This window comes from Chaetodon trifascialis, chromosome 4, assembly GCF_039877785.1.
Source record: "Chaetodon trifascialis isolate fChaTrf1 chromosome 4, fChaTrf1.hap1, whole genome shotgun sequence".
Lineage (NCBI taxonomy): Eukaryota > Metazoa > Chordata > Actinopteri > Chaetodontiformes > Chaetodontidae > Chaetodon > Chaetodon trifascialis.
Window position 1 is genome coordinate 3564062 of NC_092059.1, and position 22284 is coordinate 3586345.

Below are 22284 nucleotides of genomic sequence, written 5' to 3' on the forward strand. Positions count from 1 at the left end.
GCTGAAGTTTACTCAGGATTTTTCCAGAATGTTGTTTGCCTTATGTTTAAGGGACACAATATTTCTGTTTACATAGTAGATCTCAGTAGTCTGAAGCCACATCTCCACACATCACTGTGAGGCTCAGCATGAATTTTCAGTTGACAGACTTCTGTGAATTTTAAGTCAAAGTCAATGCTTCATCTTCCTGCTTTGATTGAGGAAAGTGAGCAGCGTGTATTTAACAGCAAATTACAATCGCTGCTTTCTGATGATGCGACGTGTTCGCCTCCAGTCTGTTGGCGAGGGACACTGGGTGGCTCTACCTCTGCGGGAGCAAAGTCAAAAGGCCATAAAGGGTGTGTTTACTGGGAAAACTCCCTGCTTCCTGCTTCAGAAACACTGAAGAAAAGTCCCCACAGCAGCAGCGGGAGCTTCCACCAAAGACCCAGGTTTTCTCAGGTAACACCGGACACAACACACACACACACACACTACAGCGCCTCCAAATCTGTGATCACACTTGGTGTCTCATTGTATTATATTATTCTGTAACATTTGATATTTTCCCATCAAGATGGCTTATCTACAGTCCAGCACGCTGCTATAAATATTGGGGCATGGTCCACATTGTTAAAACCTACTGAGGTGGACTGAGTAGACCTGACTGACTAATGCTAATTTGGCAGCAGCTATTTGTTAATAAGAACTGCTGTTTCCATTTCCTCTACAGGCTCAATCCATGTTTCTGCTATGCTGCATTTAAGTAAGGTAAGATCGCGTGTCTGTGATGTACACGCTGACTTCCTGATGTTCAGATCGTCATCTCAAGAACTGTTTGGCTTAGCATTTTGGCATATGACAACTCCTGGTTTCCCTGCACTGTAGGGGGATTTTGTGTGGGTGGACTCCGGTGGAGGGGTGCCGATCGGGGCGGAGGTCAAGGTGACTGACACCGGACAGCTTCAGCTCATCGACGATGAAGGAAAGGTACAAACCTCCACTTTCGCTTCAGGTTCAGGAAAATGAGCGTACACCTTCTGCGTAATGCTGACTCTTTTGTGACAAACATGACAGGAGCACAAGATCGACAAGAAGGCGAAGGCCACCATCCGGCCCATGCACCCCACCTCTGTGAAGGGTGTGGATGACATGATAAGACTCGGGGACCTCCATGAGGCAGGACTCCTCAGGAACCTCCTGGTGCGACACAAAGAAGGCGTCATCTATGTAGGTGAACCATGTCATTTTATGAGGTCCATAACTTGCTGTCCGTGTCTCCCCTCGCCGTGAAGGGCTCTCTATCTCAGACTTTGCCCTGTAGTTTATCACAGTGCTGTTTGTGTCCACGGAGACAAATGAGCCCCTGTTGAAAGAGAACATCTCAGTGTTTTCTGTCATCAAAGCTCAGCAGTGTTTGTTCAGTAGTGAATCAGGCCTTTTTGCTGCACATAAATACCACTGCTAACTGCTGGGAGCAAAGTATCCCCTTATCTCTGACTTTTAATATTATGAATCACAGCACTTAGCAAAGCTTTAATCCTCCCATGAAATTTTTCAAAGCAGCGATCTCACACACTGTAGCCGTGACCAAACAGGGGGTCACTGGGGTCACTGGCTGAACGTGCTATTATGAACCATAATAACTTGTTTATGTACACACACACACACACACACACACACATTTGTCACATGTGCTGATGGTTATCGTGTCTCTCTATCTGAAGACATACACAGGCTCCATTCTGGTTGCGGTCAACCCTTACCAGCTGCTGCCCATCTACACCACTGAGCACGTGCACATGTACACAGATCGACGACTGGGTGAAATGCCGCCGCACGTCTTCGCCATCGCAGACAACTGCTTCTTCAACATGCGCCGCAACCGAGCAAAGCAGTGCTGTGTCATCAGGTCTGCTTTTGTCTGAGGCCGGGGGACCCCTGTGTTAGTTGTTAACGTGGAGAAGTTTAGGTTGCAGATCAGCAGCCACATTGAGATCTGTTAAGTAATTTCTGAACCAGCCAAGGGTCGTGTTGTCAAAACCAACGTCTGTCTGGCCTGTAATTACACATTTTGATCCGCCATATGAAAGCCCTTAGATCAATAATCACAATGCCATTTCTAGCCAAAAACACAGCTCAGATGGTACTATGCCCAGGACTGAAACCAGACTACCAATGATTTAGAACCTTTACAACGCAGGAGCAAATTTAATAATGCAGGAAAATTTATTATTTTGTGCTGCTTAAAGACATTATTTGTTCTCTGCATGCTTACTTCTTTATTTTCCCCATCAGTGGAGAGTCTGGAGCTGGGAAAACTGAGAGCACCAAGCTCATGCTGCAGTTCCTGGCTGCAGTGAGCGGCCAGCACTCCTGGATCGAGCAGCAGATTCTTGAAGCGACCCCCATCTTGGAGGGTATGAGCAAAAACATAAAGTTAAACGAATCTGCAGAATTCCCCTTTTCACTTGTTCTGCTTTGTAAAATACACCTTTTCTTCTCAGCCTTTGGTAATGCCAAAACAGTTCGAAATGATAACTCCAGTCGTTTTGGGAAGTACATTGACATCAGGTTCACCAAGAGTGGAGCCATCGAAGGGGCTCGCATTGAGCAATACCTGCTGGAGAAGTCCCGAGTTTGCCGACAGGTGGGAAGAGGGGTTGGCTGAATATTTGGAGTCGTGACGTGGTAAATGTGGTGACGAACACGTGCTTTCATGTGCAGGCACACGAGGAAAGAAACTACCACATCTTCTACTACATGCTGATGGGCATGACAGCTGAGCAGAAGAAGATTCTTTCGCTTGGGAACACTGCTGAGTACAAGTATCTGACCATGGTACTGAAATCATTTTGTTAAAGTTGAATGAAATGTTGTCTTCTTTTAAGGATTTTGAAGATAAAAGCCTGCTGTGTGAATCACAGATATCCACACAAGAGCATTGAGTTTTAAACCATGTGGTCATCTCACCAGGGTGGGTGCAACAGATGTGAAGGACGTGATGATGTGAAGGAATACGCCCACTTCCGTTCAGCCCTGAAGGTCCTCATGTTCACAGAGAACGACTCCTGGGAGATCTCTAAACTCCTGGCTGCCATCCTTCACCTGGGCAATGTGGACTTTGAAAGTAAGACGCATGCACTGATTCTATTCTCAAATGCACAAAATGATTGAATCTTCTGAGCCATTTGGCATGTCTTTCTTTTTTCAGGCACCATTGTAGGTAACCTCGAGGCCAGTGAGATCATCACATCGTCCCATTTCAACATGGCCGGCCAGCTTTTGGAGGTAAGTGTAGTTTTTTAACACTTTACAAGGAGCTCAGGTGATCTTGTCTGACTGTGTTTGCTGCATCACCTCAGGTGACTCCCAACGAGCTGGAGAAGAGTCTGACTCAGCGCTGCTTCGTGACTGCCGGAGAGACAGTGACCAAAGCTCTGGCCTCTGCTCAGGCGGTGGACGGCAGGGACGCCTTTGTCAAGGTAAAACGCAGATCAGACATAAATGCAGCTCATTTTAACACACTAAACGAGCCCTGTGAGGATTGATGGAGAGCCTTCCTTATTCTTTACCACCAATGAGGCAAAAAATGAAACCTGATGGTCTCTGGCTGTCTGAGGACATCTCAGAATGAGAAGTCTTGAAATTCTTTCAAATGAAACAGACAAAGAAATACGTTTATTTGGTTGAGCTGCACATATTTCATGTCCACAAAGGCACCACAATACTAGATCTCTGCAGGATTTGTCTTCTTAGCGCCATTATTTACACACCCTTTATTTACCTCAAGGTTGCAGACCCTTTTTGGATGGAACAGACTTAGACTGTTAACAATGGAGTCATTTATCATAGCTTGGTCTAAAGTTATGACATTTGGATCTTTTGTGTTGTTTTGCTCTGCTGTGTAAACTTAATAAGCTGTTCTCTGTATTATCTCCAGGCCATTTATGGACGACTCTTCCTTTGGGTTGTGGACAAAATCAACACTGCCATTTACAAGAAGCCTAAGGATTCTGGGAAGGTCACACGGTCAATAGGTTTGCTTGACATCTTTGGCTTTGAGAACTTTGACAATAACAGGTAGGTGTTCAGCTCTCGTGACATTGGTGGATTATTGCTGCTGCTGTTAGACAAAGAACACGTTGTTGAGTTGACTGAAATCCATCTTGTCTTTCCTCTTGTGCTGCTGGATTTCTGAACTGCTGCAGCTTTGAGCAGCTGTGCATCAACTTTGCCAATGAGCAGTTGCAGCAGTTCTTCGTCAAGCATGTTTTCAAGCTGGAGCAGGATGAGTACACCCGTGAAAACATTGTTTGGAAGCACATTGAATACCAAGACAACCAACACACCCTGGACATATTGGCGAACAAATCTCTGAACATGCTGTCGCTTATTGACGAGGAGAGCAACTTCCCCAAGGTCTGCGTCCTCCTTGTGCCTCATGAAACTCCACTTTCTCAAAGCAAAGCGGTTTTAACTCTTCTTTTGTTCATACTCAGGGCACAGATATCACCATGCTCCAAAAAATGAATCAGGTCCACGGGAAAGGTGGCATCTACATCCCCCCCAAGAACGACCATGACACACAGTTTGGAATCCAACATTTTGCTGGAGTGGTCCACTACGACTCAAAAGGTACTTTTGAAGGTCTACAAGCAACAAACCCTCTCTGAGCAAGTCCTCTGTGATATTCTTATTGTGTCTCTCTTGTTTTGAGGTTTCCTTGCGAAAAACCGTGACACCCTCAGCTTAGATCTGATTCTGCTGGTGGAGACCTCCAAGAATAAACTCCTCAGACAGGTGTTTCATAAAGAGCTGACCTCCGGTAACATCAAAAGCGGGACCAACCCCAGGATGGTCATCAACTCGGCCTCCAGCAGCCTCCGGGTCAGAGCAGGCTGTAGCTTCAGATAGCTTCATTAGACACAGCTGAAATCATTTTGATAATAAAGATATCATTATTGTACGTACGTAACTACTCACACTGTGTGACTTTTGTTTGTACCTGACAGAAAGGGTCTGATGGCCAGAAGCGTATTCCAACTCTGAGCGGCCAGTTCCGCCAGTCTCTAGATTCCCTGATGAAAACACTGTCTGCGTGTCAGCCCTATTTCATACGCTGCATTAAACCCAACGACTTCAAGAAGCCCTTGGTGAGGAGACAGAGAGGCTGCACTCACACAACCAAAATAAAACTGTACCAAAAGTGAATGAAACAATTTGGTGTAAGTGAATCAGATTGCGTCCCTCTGTGTGTCAGCTGTTTGACAGAGAGCTGTGCATGCGTCAGCTCCGTTACTCCGGTATGATGGAGACCATCAGGATCCGGAAAGCTGGATATCCTGTACGCTACACATTCAACGAGTTTCTCGGTCGCTACCGCGTCCTTCTGAAAGCTTACCTCTGTGATCCCAAAACAGTAAGTTGGAGGTTTTAACGTGATCATTCTGATCATGATGATCTTCTCTTGATGTGTTTGTATGATGGTTATTTTGCCCAAACAGGAAAGTGAAGTGAAATGCTGTGAAAGCATTTGTCAAGCTGTGCTTGCTGGAGAAGGCGACTGGAAGTTTGGCAAGACAAAGATATTCCTCAAGGTGCCGCCTTACATTTTAATGTACAGCCTGATGTTAGTGATGGATATGTGTGGAAGCGTGCAATACCGAATGTTACGGGTGAATTTGTACCGTTGAAATAATTTATTCTGAAAATCATCAGAATTTGTGTGGTTTCAATTTCAAGAAGGCAAATAAAGTTAGCCAAGTCAAGCTGTGCAAATAAGCTGAAATATAGCTGCAGTGTCTCTTGAAACCACATCATTTGGTTAATTGGCCAGTTTTCCCAATTAGGTATTCAGTTGTTTATAATTTTGATGTTCAAAAATATTCACACCCTTGCTCTTGTTTTCTCTCAGGACTACCATGACAGCATGCTTGAAGTGGAGCGAATGAAAGAACTAAATGCGAAAGCACTTATGATCCAGAAAGTCATTAGATGCTACAAGTACAGGTATGGGACAAAAAGATGAGAAATTATTATTATTGTTTTGCTCATGTGACTTCATATCTGTATGATTCATTCCCTTTAAAGGAAACAATTCCTGAAGAAAAAGGCTGGAGTTCTTGTTATTCAGAAATACTGGAGGGGACACAAAGGCAGAAAGCTGTACAAAGTGGTGAGTTATGTTTTTCAGTATTTATGAAAGTGAAATTTGCAAGCCTCACTTGCAATAAACCCCTTCAATTATGTTGTAATTCTAGGTCCAGCATGGCTTCGCCAGGCTGCAGGCACAGGTTCGTTCTCGCCAACTTACTTGCCAGTATAGGAAGAATCGAGCAGCAGCCATCGTGCTGCAGACCCAAGTCAGAGGATACCTGGCCAGGAAGGAATGGAGGCGCAAGAGAAACGCTGTGATCCTCCTGCAGGCACAGACCAGGGGTCTGCTGGCCAGAAAGATGAGAAGAAACGTGAGTTCAACCTAAATGACTCGTGAAAACCCTTTCTGCATGACGATTGTAAAAGAAGGTTAAAGTCCCGGCCATTTATTGTCTTTAGTACCAGCACATCCTGGAGCAGTTACCCCCTCACTGGCACCACCCATCATGTTCTAAGTGTTCATTACTTTTAGCTACTTGAACTGTATATCCATTCGATAATTATCACAACTTTTGCATCACTTCTAGCCAACTGTTTTAGATGTGTATGTCCTTTAGCTAACTATGTCAACTCCATCACCTTTCGTTATTTCAACCTTTTACCCATTACTTAAGCTAACTTTAACTATTTCAGCTGTTTATGCATTACTTTTAGCCAACTGCTTTATGTATTACTTTTAGATAACTATTTCAACTCTTTTTCAACCTTTAGCTTTTTCAACCATTTGTCTGGTACTTTTAATTCTTTATTTTGATTGTTTATGCATAACTTATGCCAACTATTAATTTTTTTTTAACTTTTAGCTAACCATTGGCTAGTCAGCTAATCAAGCATAACGAATCTACCTATCTATCTAGGAAAATTAAAACTATGTAAACTATCCTTTGTTTACTATCTGACTGTATTCAGCAAGAGTTTGTGTTTTTAACCTTTTTCAATGAATATTGTGTTTTTGTGTCAGTTCAGTAGTTTTTTGGACGTCTACAGTAAACAGCCAGCAGGTGGTGCTCTTCCCCTTGTTCTCAGGCCCCTCACATCTTAGTATGATCTAATTTTGTTTTTGTTAGTTGTGCGATTAGGTGTTACAGCTAATAAAACACCAATAACAGTGTTTGCAGACCATGTTGAAACTGAAGTTTAACAGAGTTTTCTGTTTTACTTACTTAGGTAGATGAGTAGCAATGTCGTACAGGTGATAGCTGGTGTCGTCCAAAAAGGCCAATTTGCCGATGATGACGTCACTTTCCCATTCCTTCTTACTTTTATCTAACTATTTTAGCTGTTTATCCATTTATTTCACCTCATTATTTCAACTGGTTATCTATTAGCTACATTTAGCTAACGCTCTCACTTATTTATCTATTCATTGCAACGTCTTATTTCAATTGCATAGCTATTAGTTACCTTTAGCTAACGATTTCGCCAGTTTATGCATTCATTTCAACATATTGTTTCAACTGTTCAACTACTACTATTACCCTTAGCTAACATTTTTGACTTCTCTGCTAGCTTGCTAACTATCCATCCATCCATCCATCCATTATCTATACCGCCTATCCCTTTCGGGGTTGCAGGGGGGCTGGAGCCTATCCCAGCTACAATGGACGAGAGCTTGCTAACTAGTTTTAATAGTATAATCTCATGTTGGAAGGAGGTGTGTACTGTGTTAAGTTATTTTCCTCCTTATTTCATATTATTTGAGCTCCTCCACAATCTTTCCGTGTATTCCCATGGTTAGAAGTCAAATCACTGTGGCTAAGGATGTCCCCTTGCCAAGGCACTGAACCCCAAACTGCTTTAATGTACCGCTCTGTAACCAGCAGCTGAAAACTGATTGTTTGTTCTATCATTGTTCCCCCAAAGTCACTGCTGTATCATGACAAATTTATACAGATTTGCTATTTGTGTTGCATGCTTCATTCAGTAGTAAAATACATTTGGTTCAGCTCTTCTTGATCTTCTTTTATGCGGTGTTCTTTCAGATGTACCTGACAGCTAAAGAGAGAGAAAAAGAACGGCTGGCCATTTTGGAGAGACAAAGACTCTTGGAAGAAGCGCTGAGGAAAGACATGGACAGCAAAGATACGTCCGATTTCATCACAGACCAGGAGATGGTGGACAGCATCTTCGGCTTCCTCCCCGTTATTGTTGGAGGCCAGGAGGTGCGGTAACCAAAAGTTGTGCACATTTTGTAATGCTTTTAGAATCAGTCCCCACAAGTCTGTGTCTGTTTTCAGGGCTTTGAGGGGAGAAGGATGGATTTCGAGGAGATAGACATTGATGAACTCCCCATGGAGGACGATCTTTCAGAAGACTACGATGACCTGGATGAGTACTCCTTCTCCAAATTTGCCTCCATGTACTTCCAGGGTGCAGCCTCCCCCACCCACATCCGCCAGAGGCTTCGACAGCCCCTTCTTTACCATGAAGATGGAGGCGATGTGCTGGTGCTCCTCTCAGACCGCTTTAATTCATCACATCAGTTTCTCTTATATGAGGACTAACTTGGTTTATTTCATTAATTTCTGTCATGTCATCATCAGGCCTCGCTGACAGTGTGGTGGGTCATCCTGAGGTTCATGGGAGACCTACCTGAGCCAAAAAAGGAGGTCCAGGTCAGGGGAAACTACATGGGGGGACGCCTTCTGCCGCAGGACCTGGTGTCCAGAGGGGACACCAGGTCCCTGCAGACTCTGAGGGAGGACAGTGACCCAGAAGGAGCCACCTTGGACCGACCGCTGACGTCTCTGGAAAAACTGCACATCATTGTGGGATACGGCATCGTCAGACGTGATCTCAGGTAACAGGTGCTTGATTTAAACATCACACACATCTAATTACCTTTTTTTTTAATCTCTTCTCATCCAGCGTTTGTCTGTTGTCTGTCCAGGGATGAGATTTACTGTCAGATCTGCAAGCAGCTTCAGGACAACAGCAACCGCAACAGCTACTTCCGTGGTTGGATCCTGTTGTCCCTCTGTCTGGGCATTTTCTCTCCCAGCGAGCGCTTTTTAAAGGTAACTACAACAGGCGTATTGGCTTCTCCAGTCTTATACACAGTGTGCCGCCTGCTGTGACATTTATTCTCATTTCTTTTCATCTCTCGTCCCGGCAGTACCTGCAGAGTTTCATCCGTTTCGCTCCAGGTGGCTTCGCTTCCTACTGCGCTGAAAGGCTGCGACGCACAAGAATGAACGGCGTGCGAGGGGAGCCGCCGGCCTGGCTGGAGCTGCAGGTGCTGAGGCTGACGCGAGGCGCTCCTGCAGATATTTGAAAGGGATTCCTGAGTGATTGATGTGCTTTGGTTCACGGTCAAAGCATGGACAGATTAAACTTGTATAGCTCAATCTTTTTGTAATTTGATTGACACTCATGAACTCACATGACAGCAGATCTCGTTACTATTTAATCAACATGCTCATTTTTTCTGGACTGTAACAGGCAACCAAGACAAGGAAGCCCATAATCGTGTCGGTGACGCTGACGGATGAACGCTCCATTAACCTGCCTATTGACTCAGCATCTACCGCCAAAGAGATCTGCTATCTCCTCTCTACCAAAGTCAAACTCAAAGACACCTTTGGCTTTTCCATCTACGTCGCCTTGTATGAAAAGGTACGGTGTGCAGGTGATGAGAAGATCTGCTGTCACACATTTCTCTTATGTATTCCTCATATTTTCTTTGTAACAGTCAAAGTCTTTCTGCCTTTGAGAGGGAAAAGCTGAAAAACACCCCACAATGAAACATTCTGCATGCTGTGAAAATCCATTTTCACATTTTGAAAAGTCTTAAAGTGAAGATGTTTTTGATCTACAGACCTACAGCAAAGCTCAGTACAGAGCTAAGAACTTTAAAAAGGCACTGCAGATATGTGCAGATTTCTAAGAAGATTGTTATTTAAATCTTCCAACGCCGTCATTTCACAGAAAATGACATTTCAGAGCTTTTGCTCCAAAAGACTCAAAGCTTTTGTCTGCTTAGGGACTGTTTAAGGGCTTTCTACTTGTTTCCATTTCAGAAATAAGTGCTGACATTTAGCAGACAGGTGTTGTCTTTTTGTTTCTGTTGAGTTGTGTAATTACATTACTATAATTATTCAAGGCGACAGGTTTTTAGGTGACAGTCAGTGGAAGCACAGGAAACACCAGATACTTCAGAGAGAGAGGGAGGAAGTCAGCGAAAGTGACACAACGTGAATAAAACTTTAATGTGTGACCTCGTCTGAATCATGTCACATAGATTTTCATCAGCAATGGCTGTTAACAAAGAAGACAACAACTCCCATGATCCCACGCTACTTCACAATGTCTTTAACCATGTCCTTTGTTTTCATTTTGGTTCAGAGACCCCTAGTGGTAGAAATTACACACAGTGTGTTTAAACATACTATTTGTGGGGTCAAAATTTGCATTATATTGGCTGTCCTTGGTCAGTCAGAAAAAATTCATCACTTCACAACAAACACATGTTGAAAAATCTGCATGACTTCAAACCTGACCTGTCCTGTAGGTGTGGGCTCTGGGCAGCGGTCGGGAACATGTGATGGACGCCATCTGCCAGTGTGAGCAGGAAGTGAAGAGGAGAGGGGGGCAGGAACAGCACGCTCCGTGGCGTCTCTTCTTCCGTAAAGAGATCTTCACCCCCTGGCACGACTGCGAAGAGGACGAGGTCAGCACAGACCTCATCTACAAGCAGATCATCCACGGTCTGAAGTTTGGAGAGTACCAGAGTGAAAAGGTGGGCTTACGTTTGCATGATTGTCTTAAAGTTTCTGTCGTACTCTCACACATATAAATATGACTTTTTCTTTCCATGTTTCACTTTCACAGGAGGACGATGTTGCTCAGCTTGCTGCAAAACATTTATACATCCAGCATGGCTCAGACGGCAGCCGGGAACACGTGAAGGAAGCTGTTCAGGACTGCATCAGGAGCTCTCTGCTGGACGCCAAGGCAGAGGCCAGATGGGTGCAGATGGTCAGCACTGCTCACGCTCAGGTCAGTCACAGCACATGTCAGGAGGTGCAGCATGAAGAGGACTGGACGGACGGCTTTGAGCGCATCTGATGTTTGTGTCTGTTTTTCTTAAACCACTCCAGGGTCCTTATTTGAGTTCAAAGCCAACGGCCGAGTCAGTGAAGGCAGAGATGGTCGACTACGCCCGAGAGAAGTGGCCCATGTTCTTCTCCAGGTTCTTTGAGGTTGTCAAGGTGTCAGGTAGGCGTCTGTTAGCTTCTCTGTGTTGATGTCTTTAAGTCATTTACAGTTTGATAAATCATGATAGTTGCATTGATTTAGGTGCGTTCAGCACTGATGATATACAAGGCTGCTGACACTCACGGGTGACTGGAAAAGACCAGAATTAGAAATATTTTAAAGAAATAATAAAGATAAAATGACTGAAGGCATCATGAACTCCATTATTAGAAATAAAGCAGCAGTTTCTTGGTCTGACAGGATTGATGGACAAACTATTTGTGCCTCGACAGGAACTGATGAGTTCAGATTGAGAGTGTGTTGTAGAATGAGTTCCATGTTTTCTAGATTTTAAATTCACTTTATCAGTAAGAACATACATGCATCCAAATGTAGCATCTAAACATCTGAGGGGTGTTTTTCCTCCTCAAATATTGAAATCAAAAGTTTGCAGAAACAGCACAGAAATGTTTCTTTTTGTGATTGATGACAAATTTAAAAACCAATTCAGGATGAGTGAGAAGAAATTCCTCAGAGGTTTCATTGATTTGTATTTCTTTTCTTTTATCACGGCGGAATGTTAAACATGTATAACCCAAACATTTGCACACTCTCCTCTGGAATCGGCAGACAAACACGAACAGTGAAGCTGTTTCTTCACCAGCCTCCTTTGAGCCGTTAGCCGCTGCTGCTTTTTGTATCTGTGTCAGACTGGAATATACAAAGCTATTTATAGATCCACGACATCACTGGGGTGAAGACTGGAGCAAAGTAGTTGATTAGGAGTGAATAAGTGGGCCGGGAACAACATTTCAGATTCACTGCTGTTTAGCTTGTGAACAGCTAATCTGCAGTAAGGACGAGCTGTGCCTCACTGACACAGCGGCTATTTTCAGAAACCGATCGGCTGTGCAGTCGGATTTCTTTTGCTACTGTGTGTGAATGCATAATAGACAACATGCTAGTAAGATGAAAGAATTATTATTATAGACTTCCACGGCATAATTCCTCAATATAACACATCTCACGCAGTCTCCCAGTGAACAGTTTGTCGCTCGTTATGCTTCACTCCAGTGAAAGACAGTATGTTGTTTTCCCCGAGGCCACGACCGTCACTGTTGGTTATTTATTAACACAAATGTCAAACTCTCCTCGTGTCTCGCTACACCAGTGTGAGGATTTGCTACTTTTTTGTGTTTTGTGTCTTTGTAAGTTGAATATCTGAATGATCTTTGGGTCCTTGGTTGAACTAAACATGATATTTGGACGTCACTTTGGTGTTTGGCACGTCAAGAAAACGCCTCTTATCTGAGTGTTGATGTGTTTTAGTTAATTTAATGTCTCTATGTCTGTGGCCACTGTCAGACCACAATAGAAGAGACACTGAATTTAAGACATTGAACAGCAAAGTGCTCCACAAGAACATCAGTATTAATCAAGAATTCAGCACAGTGCAAGTGCATGCGCCACATATCACCAGCATTTGGTTAACAGAGTTCTAATAGAAGGTATGAAGGATCCCTGGTACAGGAAGTCCTCAAAGGCGGCTTCCTGTACCTCCATCCTGATGGTAAAAACCCAAATTCATCATAGTCAGGGTCTGACAGGTCACCGAGGATTGCCCGCCCTTTCCCACCACTCAGGACTCACAAAGCGGCATCATGCAGTGCTGTTGTTGACCCACAGTCTTGCCAGACATAATAACAATCCCACTGAGTTCGTTCATCCTTTGGTGGCTGAAATGATTCACATACAAAGTGCGAAAAACACTCACCTGCTGGACAGCAAACGATCTCATAATTCCCTTCCTGTCTCACATCGGGCTTGTTCCTTCCATGGGTTATTTTAGGTCCTCCACTACCAAAGAGCAAGTTCATTGTGGCCGTAAACTGGACTGGTATCACCTTCCTGGATGAGAGAGAGAAGAGGCTGCTGGAGCTCTCCTTCCCTGAGGTCACCGGAGTCAACACCGAAAGGTAGAGACAGAATCAGAGGAGGAGGAGGGAGTGCGGTGTGCCAGTTTACAGTGAGGAAGAGTCCAGTTTGCTGAGACAGAGTGGTGCTGCTTGTGTTGTAATTCTGCTTTGATGCACACGCAGGCAGGGTAAAATGTCTGGCCAGGCGGTGACCCTGCTGACGCTGAAAGGAGACTTCACTCTGGGTGGAGGCACAGCTGAGGACATGGCAGAGCTGGTTACCATGTTCCTCAGTGGACTCACAGAGAGATCTCAGTACGCTGTGACGCTGAAGGAAGCCGACAGACGAGGTCAGAGTTGTCTCTCTTATATTGTCAAGCTGAACGATCTCTTGTAGACTCTTTTCTGATGGTGCAAAGTGTCTCAGTTGTCCTCGGTCCCTCTACAGATGACTCCACATTCCTGAGCTTCAAGAAAGGAGAGCTCATTATCATAATCAACGATCAGGAGTTTTCTGAGCAGCGTGGCTGGATAAAGGGCCAAAACGAGCGGACAAAACAAACGGGAGCCGTCCCCATTGATGCCATCTTAATCCTGCCAACGCTCAGCAAGCCCACCAGCGAGCTCATGGTACGCAGACGTCAGAGACTTCATTCTCAGGCCAGTTATCAGGCCCTGAATGTGCAGAGTATTAAATGTAGTGCGTTTTTCTTTATTTCAGACCCTCCTCAACTTGTCTCCTAACCAGAGGAAGAACATCATAAAAGACACAGGAACGATGGAGAGAGTAGCTCCCGCCACTCTGAAGGAGTTCTCCCTGGAGTACTTCAGGTAATCAGAAACGTCCTCCATCTGAATGAAATCTTTTTAGATCAGCCGGAGAACGCTCACTGGAACAGTACTGACAGCGGGGGTCCCCATCCTGTTCCTCTGGTCCTACAGGCAGCCCACAAAAGATGTGAACCGTCAGGTGATTTCCAGGAATGCTGCTCCTGAGAGGCTGTGGGTCAGCTCCAGAGAGCCAATCAGACAGCCCCTCCTCAAGAAACTGATGGGCAACCCTGAGCTCAGCCACAAAGCCTGTTTGGCCTTCATTGATATCCTCCACACACCACAGTTATATCAGAAAGCACCAGTTCTTCCTGTGTTTTGTAGCAATGCACCTTCTGACACACGACTTAAGCCTGTGAATTTAATATTTAGCTACTTCAGGGGTTCTGTTTTCTATTGGCTGGAGCAAATATTTATCAATGCACATGGTGCAATGTGCCAGAGGTTGGGTGAGCATTCCTGTGGAAGCTGGGTGATGTTTTTTACCTGTCAATAGGCCCTACAGTGGGCGTCACGGCGGTGCAGCAGGTAGTGCGCGTGCCTCACAGCAGGAAGGTCGCCGGTTTGATCCCCGGGTCAGGCGGGGGCTCCTGTGTATGCGTGGTTTCTCTCCGGGCACTCCGGTTTCCTCCCACAGACCAAATACATGCTCATTAGGTTAATTGGTGACTCTAAATTGTCCTTAGGTGTGAGTGTGAGCGTGAATGGTTGTCTGTCTTTGTATGTTGCCCTGCGATTGACTGGCGACCGGTTCAGGGTGTACCCCGCCTTCCACCCAATGACAGCTGGGATAGGCTCCAGCCCCCCGCAACCCTGAAAGGGATAGTTGAGAATAGACAATGGATGGATGGAGGCCCTGCCGTAGGTATCAGGCAGTCATAAATCTACTAAACTCACAGGTAACAGCAGTTTCTGAGTCTGACATAACTTTAAACTGTGCTTGAATCCAACCTCTACCCAACCAAAGAGCAGGCTCCAGGCCTGACAGTGGCTGGTCCATCTGGCTCGACAGGCAGTTTCATCTGAAGCCATCGCCAGCTAGTTCCACTAGTCTTTTACAGAAGAATAAAAAGGTTTCAGTATGATGCTGAGGCATGTCTGCAGTTTCAGAGTTTGAGTATTTCTCCTCGACTGTTGCATACCGATCTTGAAATATATGGGAGATTACCCCACCAAGCAGATGCAGAGTCCTCTGGAGCTCACCGACCAGATCTTCGGCCCCGCCACTGAGGATAAGGCTCTCAGGGACGAGGTCTATTGCCAGATCATGAAGCAGATGACCAGCAACAACAACCGGTACGCTGCCTCAGCTTCTCAGAGTTCAAACTGTTTCTGGGCTTGTTTCAGGAAAAGGAAGGTTTCAAATCTGTGTGATAAACTCAGTTGGATAGAGCAGATTAGTGTTTGCCAGTCGTTGCTGTTACTCGTGATATCAGATTAGGATAGCTCACGTTTCACCTCTGCTTTGTAATATTTACATTTAGAATCTTTTGGAATGATAATAAGTTGCTCAGTGGGCCCATTCTGTCACTGTAACGATACATTGTCACAGTTTTTACTGGAATTTTGTCTTAAAAAAGAGAATTGTTTAGTTCCAGCTTCTCCAATCAGAAGATTTTGTGCTTTTCCCTGTTTTCTATTATTATCTATATTATTCTGAATATCTTTAGGTTTTGGACTGTGGGCCAGACAAGACAAAATGTTTTTATCAGGAAAAGTAGGATTGTTTTTTAGTACTTCATCACATTTTATAGTCCAATGGTCAATGGATTAATCAAGAAAATATGTGATAATTGAATTTCTGATAAAAGCAGTAGACTTAGCCAAATCAAAGCCTGTCGAGTGAATTGAAGAAGCTAGAACTTTTATTCCATCATGTATTTTTCTTTATTTAGACACCAGGAAGTAGAAGCAGAGCGAGAGATTTGACATTTCTCTCAAGTGGAACTGAAATGTAATCACCCTTCATGTTATAGTGTACAAGAATGGATGTGAATACAAGCCAAGACTGTGTTGCATCATATGCTTTGTGGTGTCTTTGTCTGTTGCCCTGTCACCCAGGCTCAGCATGGAGCAGGGCTGGCAGCTGCTGTGGCTCTGCTGTGGCCTGTTTCCTCCCGGCCAGCCTCTTCTGAGGCATGCTCAGCGATTCCTGGAGTCGCGCCGCAGAGAGCCGCTCGCCGACGACTGTCTGCAGCGGCTGCAAAACTCGCTGAGGTTAGCCCAACATGCCGTTTAACACGTCACCAGCAGACGGCACCGTGTTTCCCCTGTTTCAAGGCTGAGCCTTTCAAAGATGCCCCTTTCATACTGATTCATGATACTCTCTCCTGTTACCAATGAGCCTTTTTACCTGTGGAATGATCCACACAGGTGTTTCTGGAGCGTTCACATCTTTCAGTCTGTGAAACGTGTTGCTGCATCAGATTCACAATAAGCAGATATTCCCAAAGACCAATGAAGCTGCTGAGCTCAAACGTTAAATATGTTGTGTTTGTGCTGTCTTCACTTGAGTATATGTCAGGATGTAAAGGATTAGCAAATTATCACATACTGTTTTATTTATGTTTTACGCATCACAATTTATAGAGTCGAGGTTGTAGAAAGCACAACGCGACCACAACGACGCAGCAGACTGTGCTCTTTGAGGCAGAACTCGCTTGCAGGGATGCTCAGACTGAATTCGTCAAACATGTGTTGCATCACTTTCACACTGACTTGACCACAGTCTGCATTTGCATGACCTACTCTATAAATATACCTGCTTTACATTCAGTATAACTAACACAATGACACAGGCTCTAACAGACACATGTCCGATTCGCACAGTTGGTGCATGGTGTTGCATGTTTACCTCTTTAGTGACAGAGTGTGTGCTGTTAGTGTATCTGTGCTGAATCTGTGGCTTCGTGTCAGCACGATAAGGTATAAAAAAAACACGTGACTAAGCCTTTGCGGTCCTTGTGTAGGATGGAGCCCAGGAAGCTCCCACCACACCAGGTTGAGGTAGACGCCATCCAGCTGAACAGCACACAGATTTTCCACAAAATCGTCTTCCCCAATGACACAGAGGAGGTACGAACACACACATCCTGCATGTTTGAAGTTACAGCAAAAAGGCAGCTCAGATATTCGTGCAGTATTACAAGTGATCCAGTGATTCCTCTCATCCCTCTTCAGATATTTGAGGTCGCGACAAGCACCAAGATCAGGGATCTCATCCAGAACATCGCCAACAAGCTCCGCCTGGCTTCAGCAGACGGCTTCAGCATTTTTGTCAAAGCACATAACAAGGTTCATTTGATATTTCTCTCCCTTGAACGTGAAGTTTTGATCTCTGGTTTTACAAACGTGTTATTTCATAGATTCTCAGCCTTCTTTCGTGAACTTCAGCTCTACTTGTTATCAAAGAAAGTCTGTGATTGTGTTTCTTTCAGGTTCTCAGTTTGAATGACACGGACTACTTCTTTGATAGTCTGAGACAAATCACTGACTGGTCCAAGACAGCCAAGAGCATCAAAGAAGGTAGAAGCATTATCTGATTAGAGTGCCAGTCGGCCTTCTGATGGTTCTTTGTGTTTACCCATAAAAACCTCTTTGGTGTGTGTGTGTGTGTGTGTGTGTGTGTGTGTGTGTGTGTGTGTGTGTGTGTGTGTGTTTTTATCACCTGGCCCAGCCAACGTGCCCTACGTTGTGTTCTTCATGAGGAAGCTGTGGTTCAATGTGATCCCTGGCAGAGACACAGAGGCTGATCTTATCTTCCATTTCCCTCAGGTACATTATTTGAATGACGCGGCTCAGCCACCATCAAATTTTCCAGGCTGATTAGTTTTGCCACACGATATGAAAGCCAAATATTTCCCTTAAATATCTGACCTGACCTAAAGATGACATAGTGGCTCTCGGTCCAACTGCTCCCTCTGGTTTCATTATGACCAGAGAGACAGTTACAGGTTAAAACATGTCTTGTATTCATCGATGATGTCAGCAGCAACTTGGCTTAAAGGTCAAACTTGAGCCCAAATCTGGTGGGAATTTCATTCCTGCAGTAGCAGATTATATGTATAAAATATCTTTCTATTTTCCAGGAGCTACCTAAGTACCTGAGAGGCTATCATGTTTGCACCAAAGAGGAAATGGTCAACATTGCAGCCCTGCTCCTCAGAATAAAGATCAGCAACGACAAGAGCCAGTTGGTCACGATTCCCAAGATGCTGAAGGAGCTGGTGCCTGCCGACCAGCTGAAGGCCATGTCTGAAAATGAGTGGAAGAAGGTATGAGAGGTTTTCTTTTCACAGACTTCATCTCAAGAGGTGGTGCACTTTATTCTTTTTGTCAGCACATCTCAGGAAAAGGCCAAAACCAACAATACTCAACAGATTTCAACTTCCTTATCCCGTCTGTGACACTCGACTCCAACCCCATTCATTCCTCATGAAGACTTAAATCTTCAAAATCTTCTTGAATCAGTGCTGCACAGAGTGAAATGCTAACATCAGCACGCTAACACAAAGACAATGTTAACATGCTGATGTTTCGCAGCTATTGTTTACCAAGATCACCATCTTGATTGAGCATTTTAGCATGCTAACACTTGCTAATTAGCATTAAAACTACAAAACACAAAGTACAGCTGAGGCTGATGGGAATGTCACTGGTTTTCCTGGTATACAGCTATTACAGTTACTCCCGATGGGAATATGAATATCTGTAATGGATTGTATGGCTATCCATCCACTATATGTTGAGGTACCAAAGTTGTAAGAATTCTTCCTCCGGCGACCTTAAATGCACAGTTTCATGTCAAACTGTTGCTGAGATATTAACCAGACAGGACAGACTGACATTGCCACGCAGCTAGCATGGCTAAAAACAGTTCTACAATATACAGTTCAACTTTTAGATGAAGCTATGTCATTTCCTAAAACAGCTGGGTGCTGTAGGTTTCAACAAACTTTATGAAAACTAGAATAAATAGTGTGTTTGCTGGGGACTATATTTAGCTGCGCATTGATACACAGTGTGCGCGTTGGCAAGTATTGACTGCTGCAGGATGATGTATGTGAGACTGAGTCAAAACAAACTTTAGGGGGCGCGTTCATTAAAAAGAAAGACTTGTCACTGAGTGCGACAGTGTGGCTCATTGATGTGTTTGAGGAGTTTTTGGACGACATGCGAGCTCTTTGACACAGAGGAGTAAAACACACACACCCAGTCTCTTCTTCGCTGCATCAGTTTATTGTTTCTTTTGGTCTTTTCGTGGGCTTTTTGACATGAAGGAAAACATAGAATTGAACCGTCTTTATCCTTCAGACTGCCCATATGAACAGCTTCACCATTATGCTCCTGATCTCAGCTCTCTGGATATTACTGCCTGCAGGCTGAGGGGCTGCTGGAGAATCATTAACCTCATTAAAAGCAGTGCAAATGCTTCTATGAAACGAGAGTGCTGTATCATACTGTGATATGCATCTTTTTTCAGAGTATTGTCACCTCGTATAACAAACAAGCTGGCATGACTGATGAAGAAGCCAAGGTGGCCGTTCTGAAGGCGGTTTACCGCTGGCCGACGTTCGGCTGCGCCTTCTTTGAAGTGAAGGTAAAAGCTGCAGCGATGCAGCACAAGTGCTGCGTTATCTTGCTATCTATAGTCCATTTGGTTGAGTGGGTGGCTTGTTTATCTGATGCTCTCGCTCTCAGTCCCTCACGCCCTCTGCCACCATGTTACAGCGAAGAAAAGTTTTCTCATTTGTCTTTGTGACTTTCTTCTCAGCAAACGTCAGAACCAAATTTCCCAGATATCGTACGAATAGCCATCGGCAAGCAAGGCCTGACCATCATCCACCCCAAAACCAAGGTGAAAAAAAACAAGAAGCGGCGTTAACAGTATTTTCTTTAACATCCTGCTCCTGTTTTACCATCATTAATTCATTTCTCTTGTAAAGGATGTTTTGGCAAATCACCCCTTCAACCGCATCGCGAACTGGTGCAGTGGAAGCACCTTTTTTCACATGACTGTCGGCAACTTAGTGAGAGGAAGCAAATTCCTGTGTGAAACCTCCCTGGTAAGATCTACACGCCATCTTTAAGTGATGGAGTGCTTGTCCTTTCCATTCCCTCTCTTCACCTCTGCGTCTTCTTTTCAAAAGGGTTACAAGATGGACGATCTGGTAACCTCCTACGTCAACATGTACCTCAGAGAGAGGAGGGCGCAGCGCTTCAACAGCTGAGCCTCAGCCACGCGAGTGTGACGAAGCTGCAGATCAAAGCCAGCATACTCCACATGCAGCTCACACACACACACACACACACACACACACACACACACACACACACACACACACACACACACACACACACACACAAAGATATGGAGCGAGAACTTTTGTCAGTTTAATCAACTTTATTTGTGCTCTGTGTGAAAAAAACAAAATGATTCAGTGCAAAAGAGAAAATTGTTGTAGATTTCTCACCTTTTATTTAAAGCTGGTGTTTCTTTGGCCTGTATACAAATAGCATAATCCTACGGGAACAACTCATGTTCTAGCTGGTATAAACCTTTTTGAGCCCTTAATTTATGGAGAGACAATAGAGTTGCACGTGGTTCGTGATCAACAAATGAAAAAACAAAATAGAAATGTGTATGACCATTTGTGACTTCCTTAAATGCTTGTTCCTAACACCGAACACCACCCAAGCCTAATAAATGCAAAACAAATATATAAATAGATGCAGCCCATTTGAATTAATGCCAGTATTTATAGCACTACATATTTACAGTTTCCGTCTTTTTAATCAACGTCATTTTCTTTTGAATTTTGTTGTGTTCATATAGAAATTGTTTTATCTGTGTGCACAGTTGTGCTACGTTTGTCTGTGGAGACTCTTTTTACACCTCTGGTCCAAATCTGCACGTTGCATTCAGGTGCTAAACCCGCCTCTCCCCGCTTTAATGCTAAATTTCCATTTGGGAAAAGACATTTTTTAGTATAGTATAGTATAGTATAGTATAGTATAGTATAGTATAGTATAGTATAGTATAGTATAGTATATAGTATTTCATCCGCATCTGGTGACCACAATTTCACAAATTCTTTAAGAGATTTCTTGAAGACATAAACTTTAGAAGCATAACTTTACATATTTATTGAAGTTTGGTGGTATCTGTTTGTGTATAGAAAAATTAATTTTCAAACATCATTTATTCACAAATCGATTTGTAATCCTTGTTTTATTCGTGGATCATGAATTTGTCACAACTATTGAGACTAATTATCCTTTGTATCAATCTGTCTGGAATAAAAACATTGAAAAACCCTTTTTATACACTGAAATTATCCCCAAAATCTCTAAAAATCATCCATGTCTGCTAGTTTACAGCCCAGTTCCTTGTTGTTGTTGTTGTTGGTTTCTTTGTAGATAAAAGAGCTTGGTCTGTACCAGCTCTATATGGAAAGTGTCCTGAGACAACTTCTGTTGTGATTTGGCGCTATACAAATAAAATTGAATTGAATTGAATTGAATTCCTCAGCTTAGTGAGCGCATTGTTAAGTTTCTGTGGGTGTTATCGTCACCAGCTGTGGATAAGTGGAATAACATGAAGCCAGATGTGAACTGCATCACTGAAATGACTGCGCACACACACATGCATCCCTGTGTGAAGGTGGTCAAAAACTCCTCAGCTTACCTTTAAATAAACCCGTCTCCAGCAAATATTTTAAGTGCTCAAAATGATAAAATAACATTTATTGTAGAGAAATTATTTTTTGTGCTAAATCTGTCAAATAAACCATTTTCCAGCAGAAGCCTGTTGGTGATTTCGACTTCAAAATGTTTAGAGGATTCGTCTGTCCTTTAAAAACTCTCCCCCTCACAGCAGTCAGAAGAAAGATATATTTACGATAGCGAGTGCTTAACAAGGCAATGTTTCTGCTTTAGGGTTACGAGACGCACAACAGACCGAGCCGAGCAGCCCGACAAAAGCGGGTCCGTCCCAATTAGCAGTTGGCAGTCGATTAACAGGATAGTGATGTCGAGGCTTCTCCACAGTCCCGCACAGATAGTGGTTTCATTCAAGTCGACAGAATACCATTTGCATATCGATGAAACAGAGGGGAGAAAGAGCCGATGTGTCTGACACACAGCTGTGATCTCCTCCTATGAAAGAATTATTATCCCCCTCCAGCCAGTGGGACCTCTGTCC

General features: G+C 43.9%; 1 protein-coding gene across 1 annotated transcript; it reads left to right on the forward strand.

Annotated features, from left to right (window-relative positions):
• Window positions 1–732: 732 nt before the first annotated feature.
• On the forward strand, window positions 733–20311 carry LOC139330056 (unconventional myosin-VIIa). Its single transcript, XM_070960786.1, has 45 exons — window positions 733–750; window positions 868–969; window positions 1057–1209; window positions 1707–1891; window positions 2278–2399; window positions 2487–2629; window positions 2707–2820; window positions 2956–3109; window positions 3194–3270; window positions 3345–3464; window positions 3923–4062; window positions 4191–4401; window positions 4482–4617; window positions 4700–4869; window positions 4995–5135; window positions 5243–5401; window positions 5487–5579; window positions 5897–5991; window positions 6073–6157; window positions 6243–6449; window positions 8121–8300; window positions 8343–8585; window positions 8682–8938; window positions 9029–9155; window positions 9254–9373; window positions 9580–9753; window positions 10649–10876; window positions 10969–11136; window positions 11238–11355; window positions 13184–13310; window positions 13434–13600; window positions 13699–13880; window positions 13972–14081; window positions 14193–14347; window positions 15224–15377; window positions 16143–16298; window positions 17051–17156; window positions 17262–17375; window positions 17519–17606; window positions 17746–17855; window positions 18170–18355; window positions 19564–19680; window positions 19855–19938; window positions 20027–20146; window positions 20231–20311. Exons 1-45 carry the CDS (start codon window positions 733–735, stop codon window positions 20309–20311), a joined length of 6297 nt encoding a protein of 2098 aa, XP_070816887.1.
• The last annotated feature ends 1973 nt before the right edge of the window (window positions 20312–22284 follow it).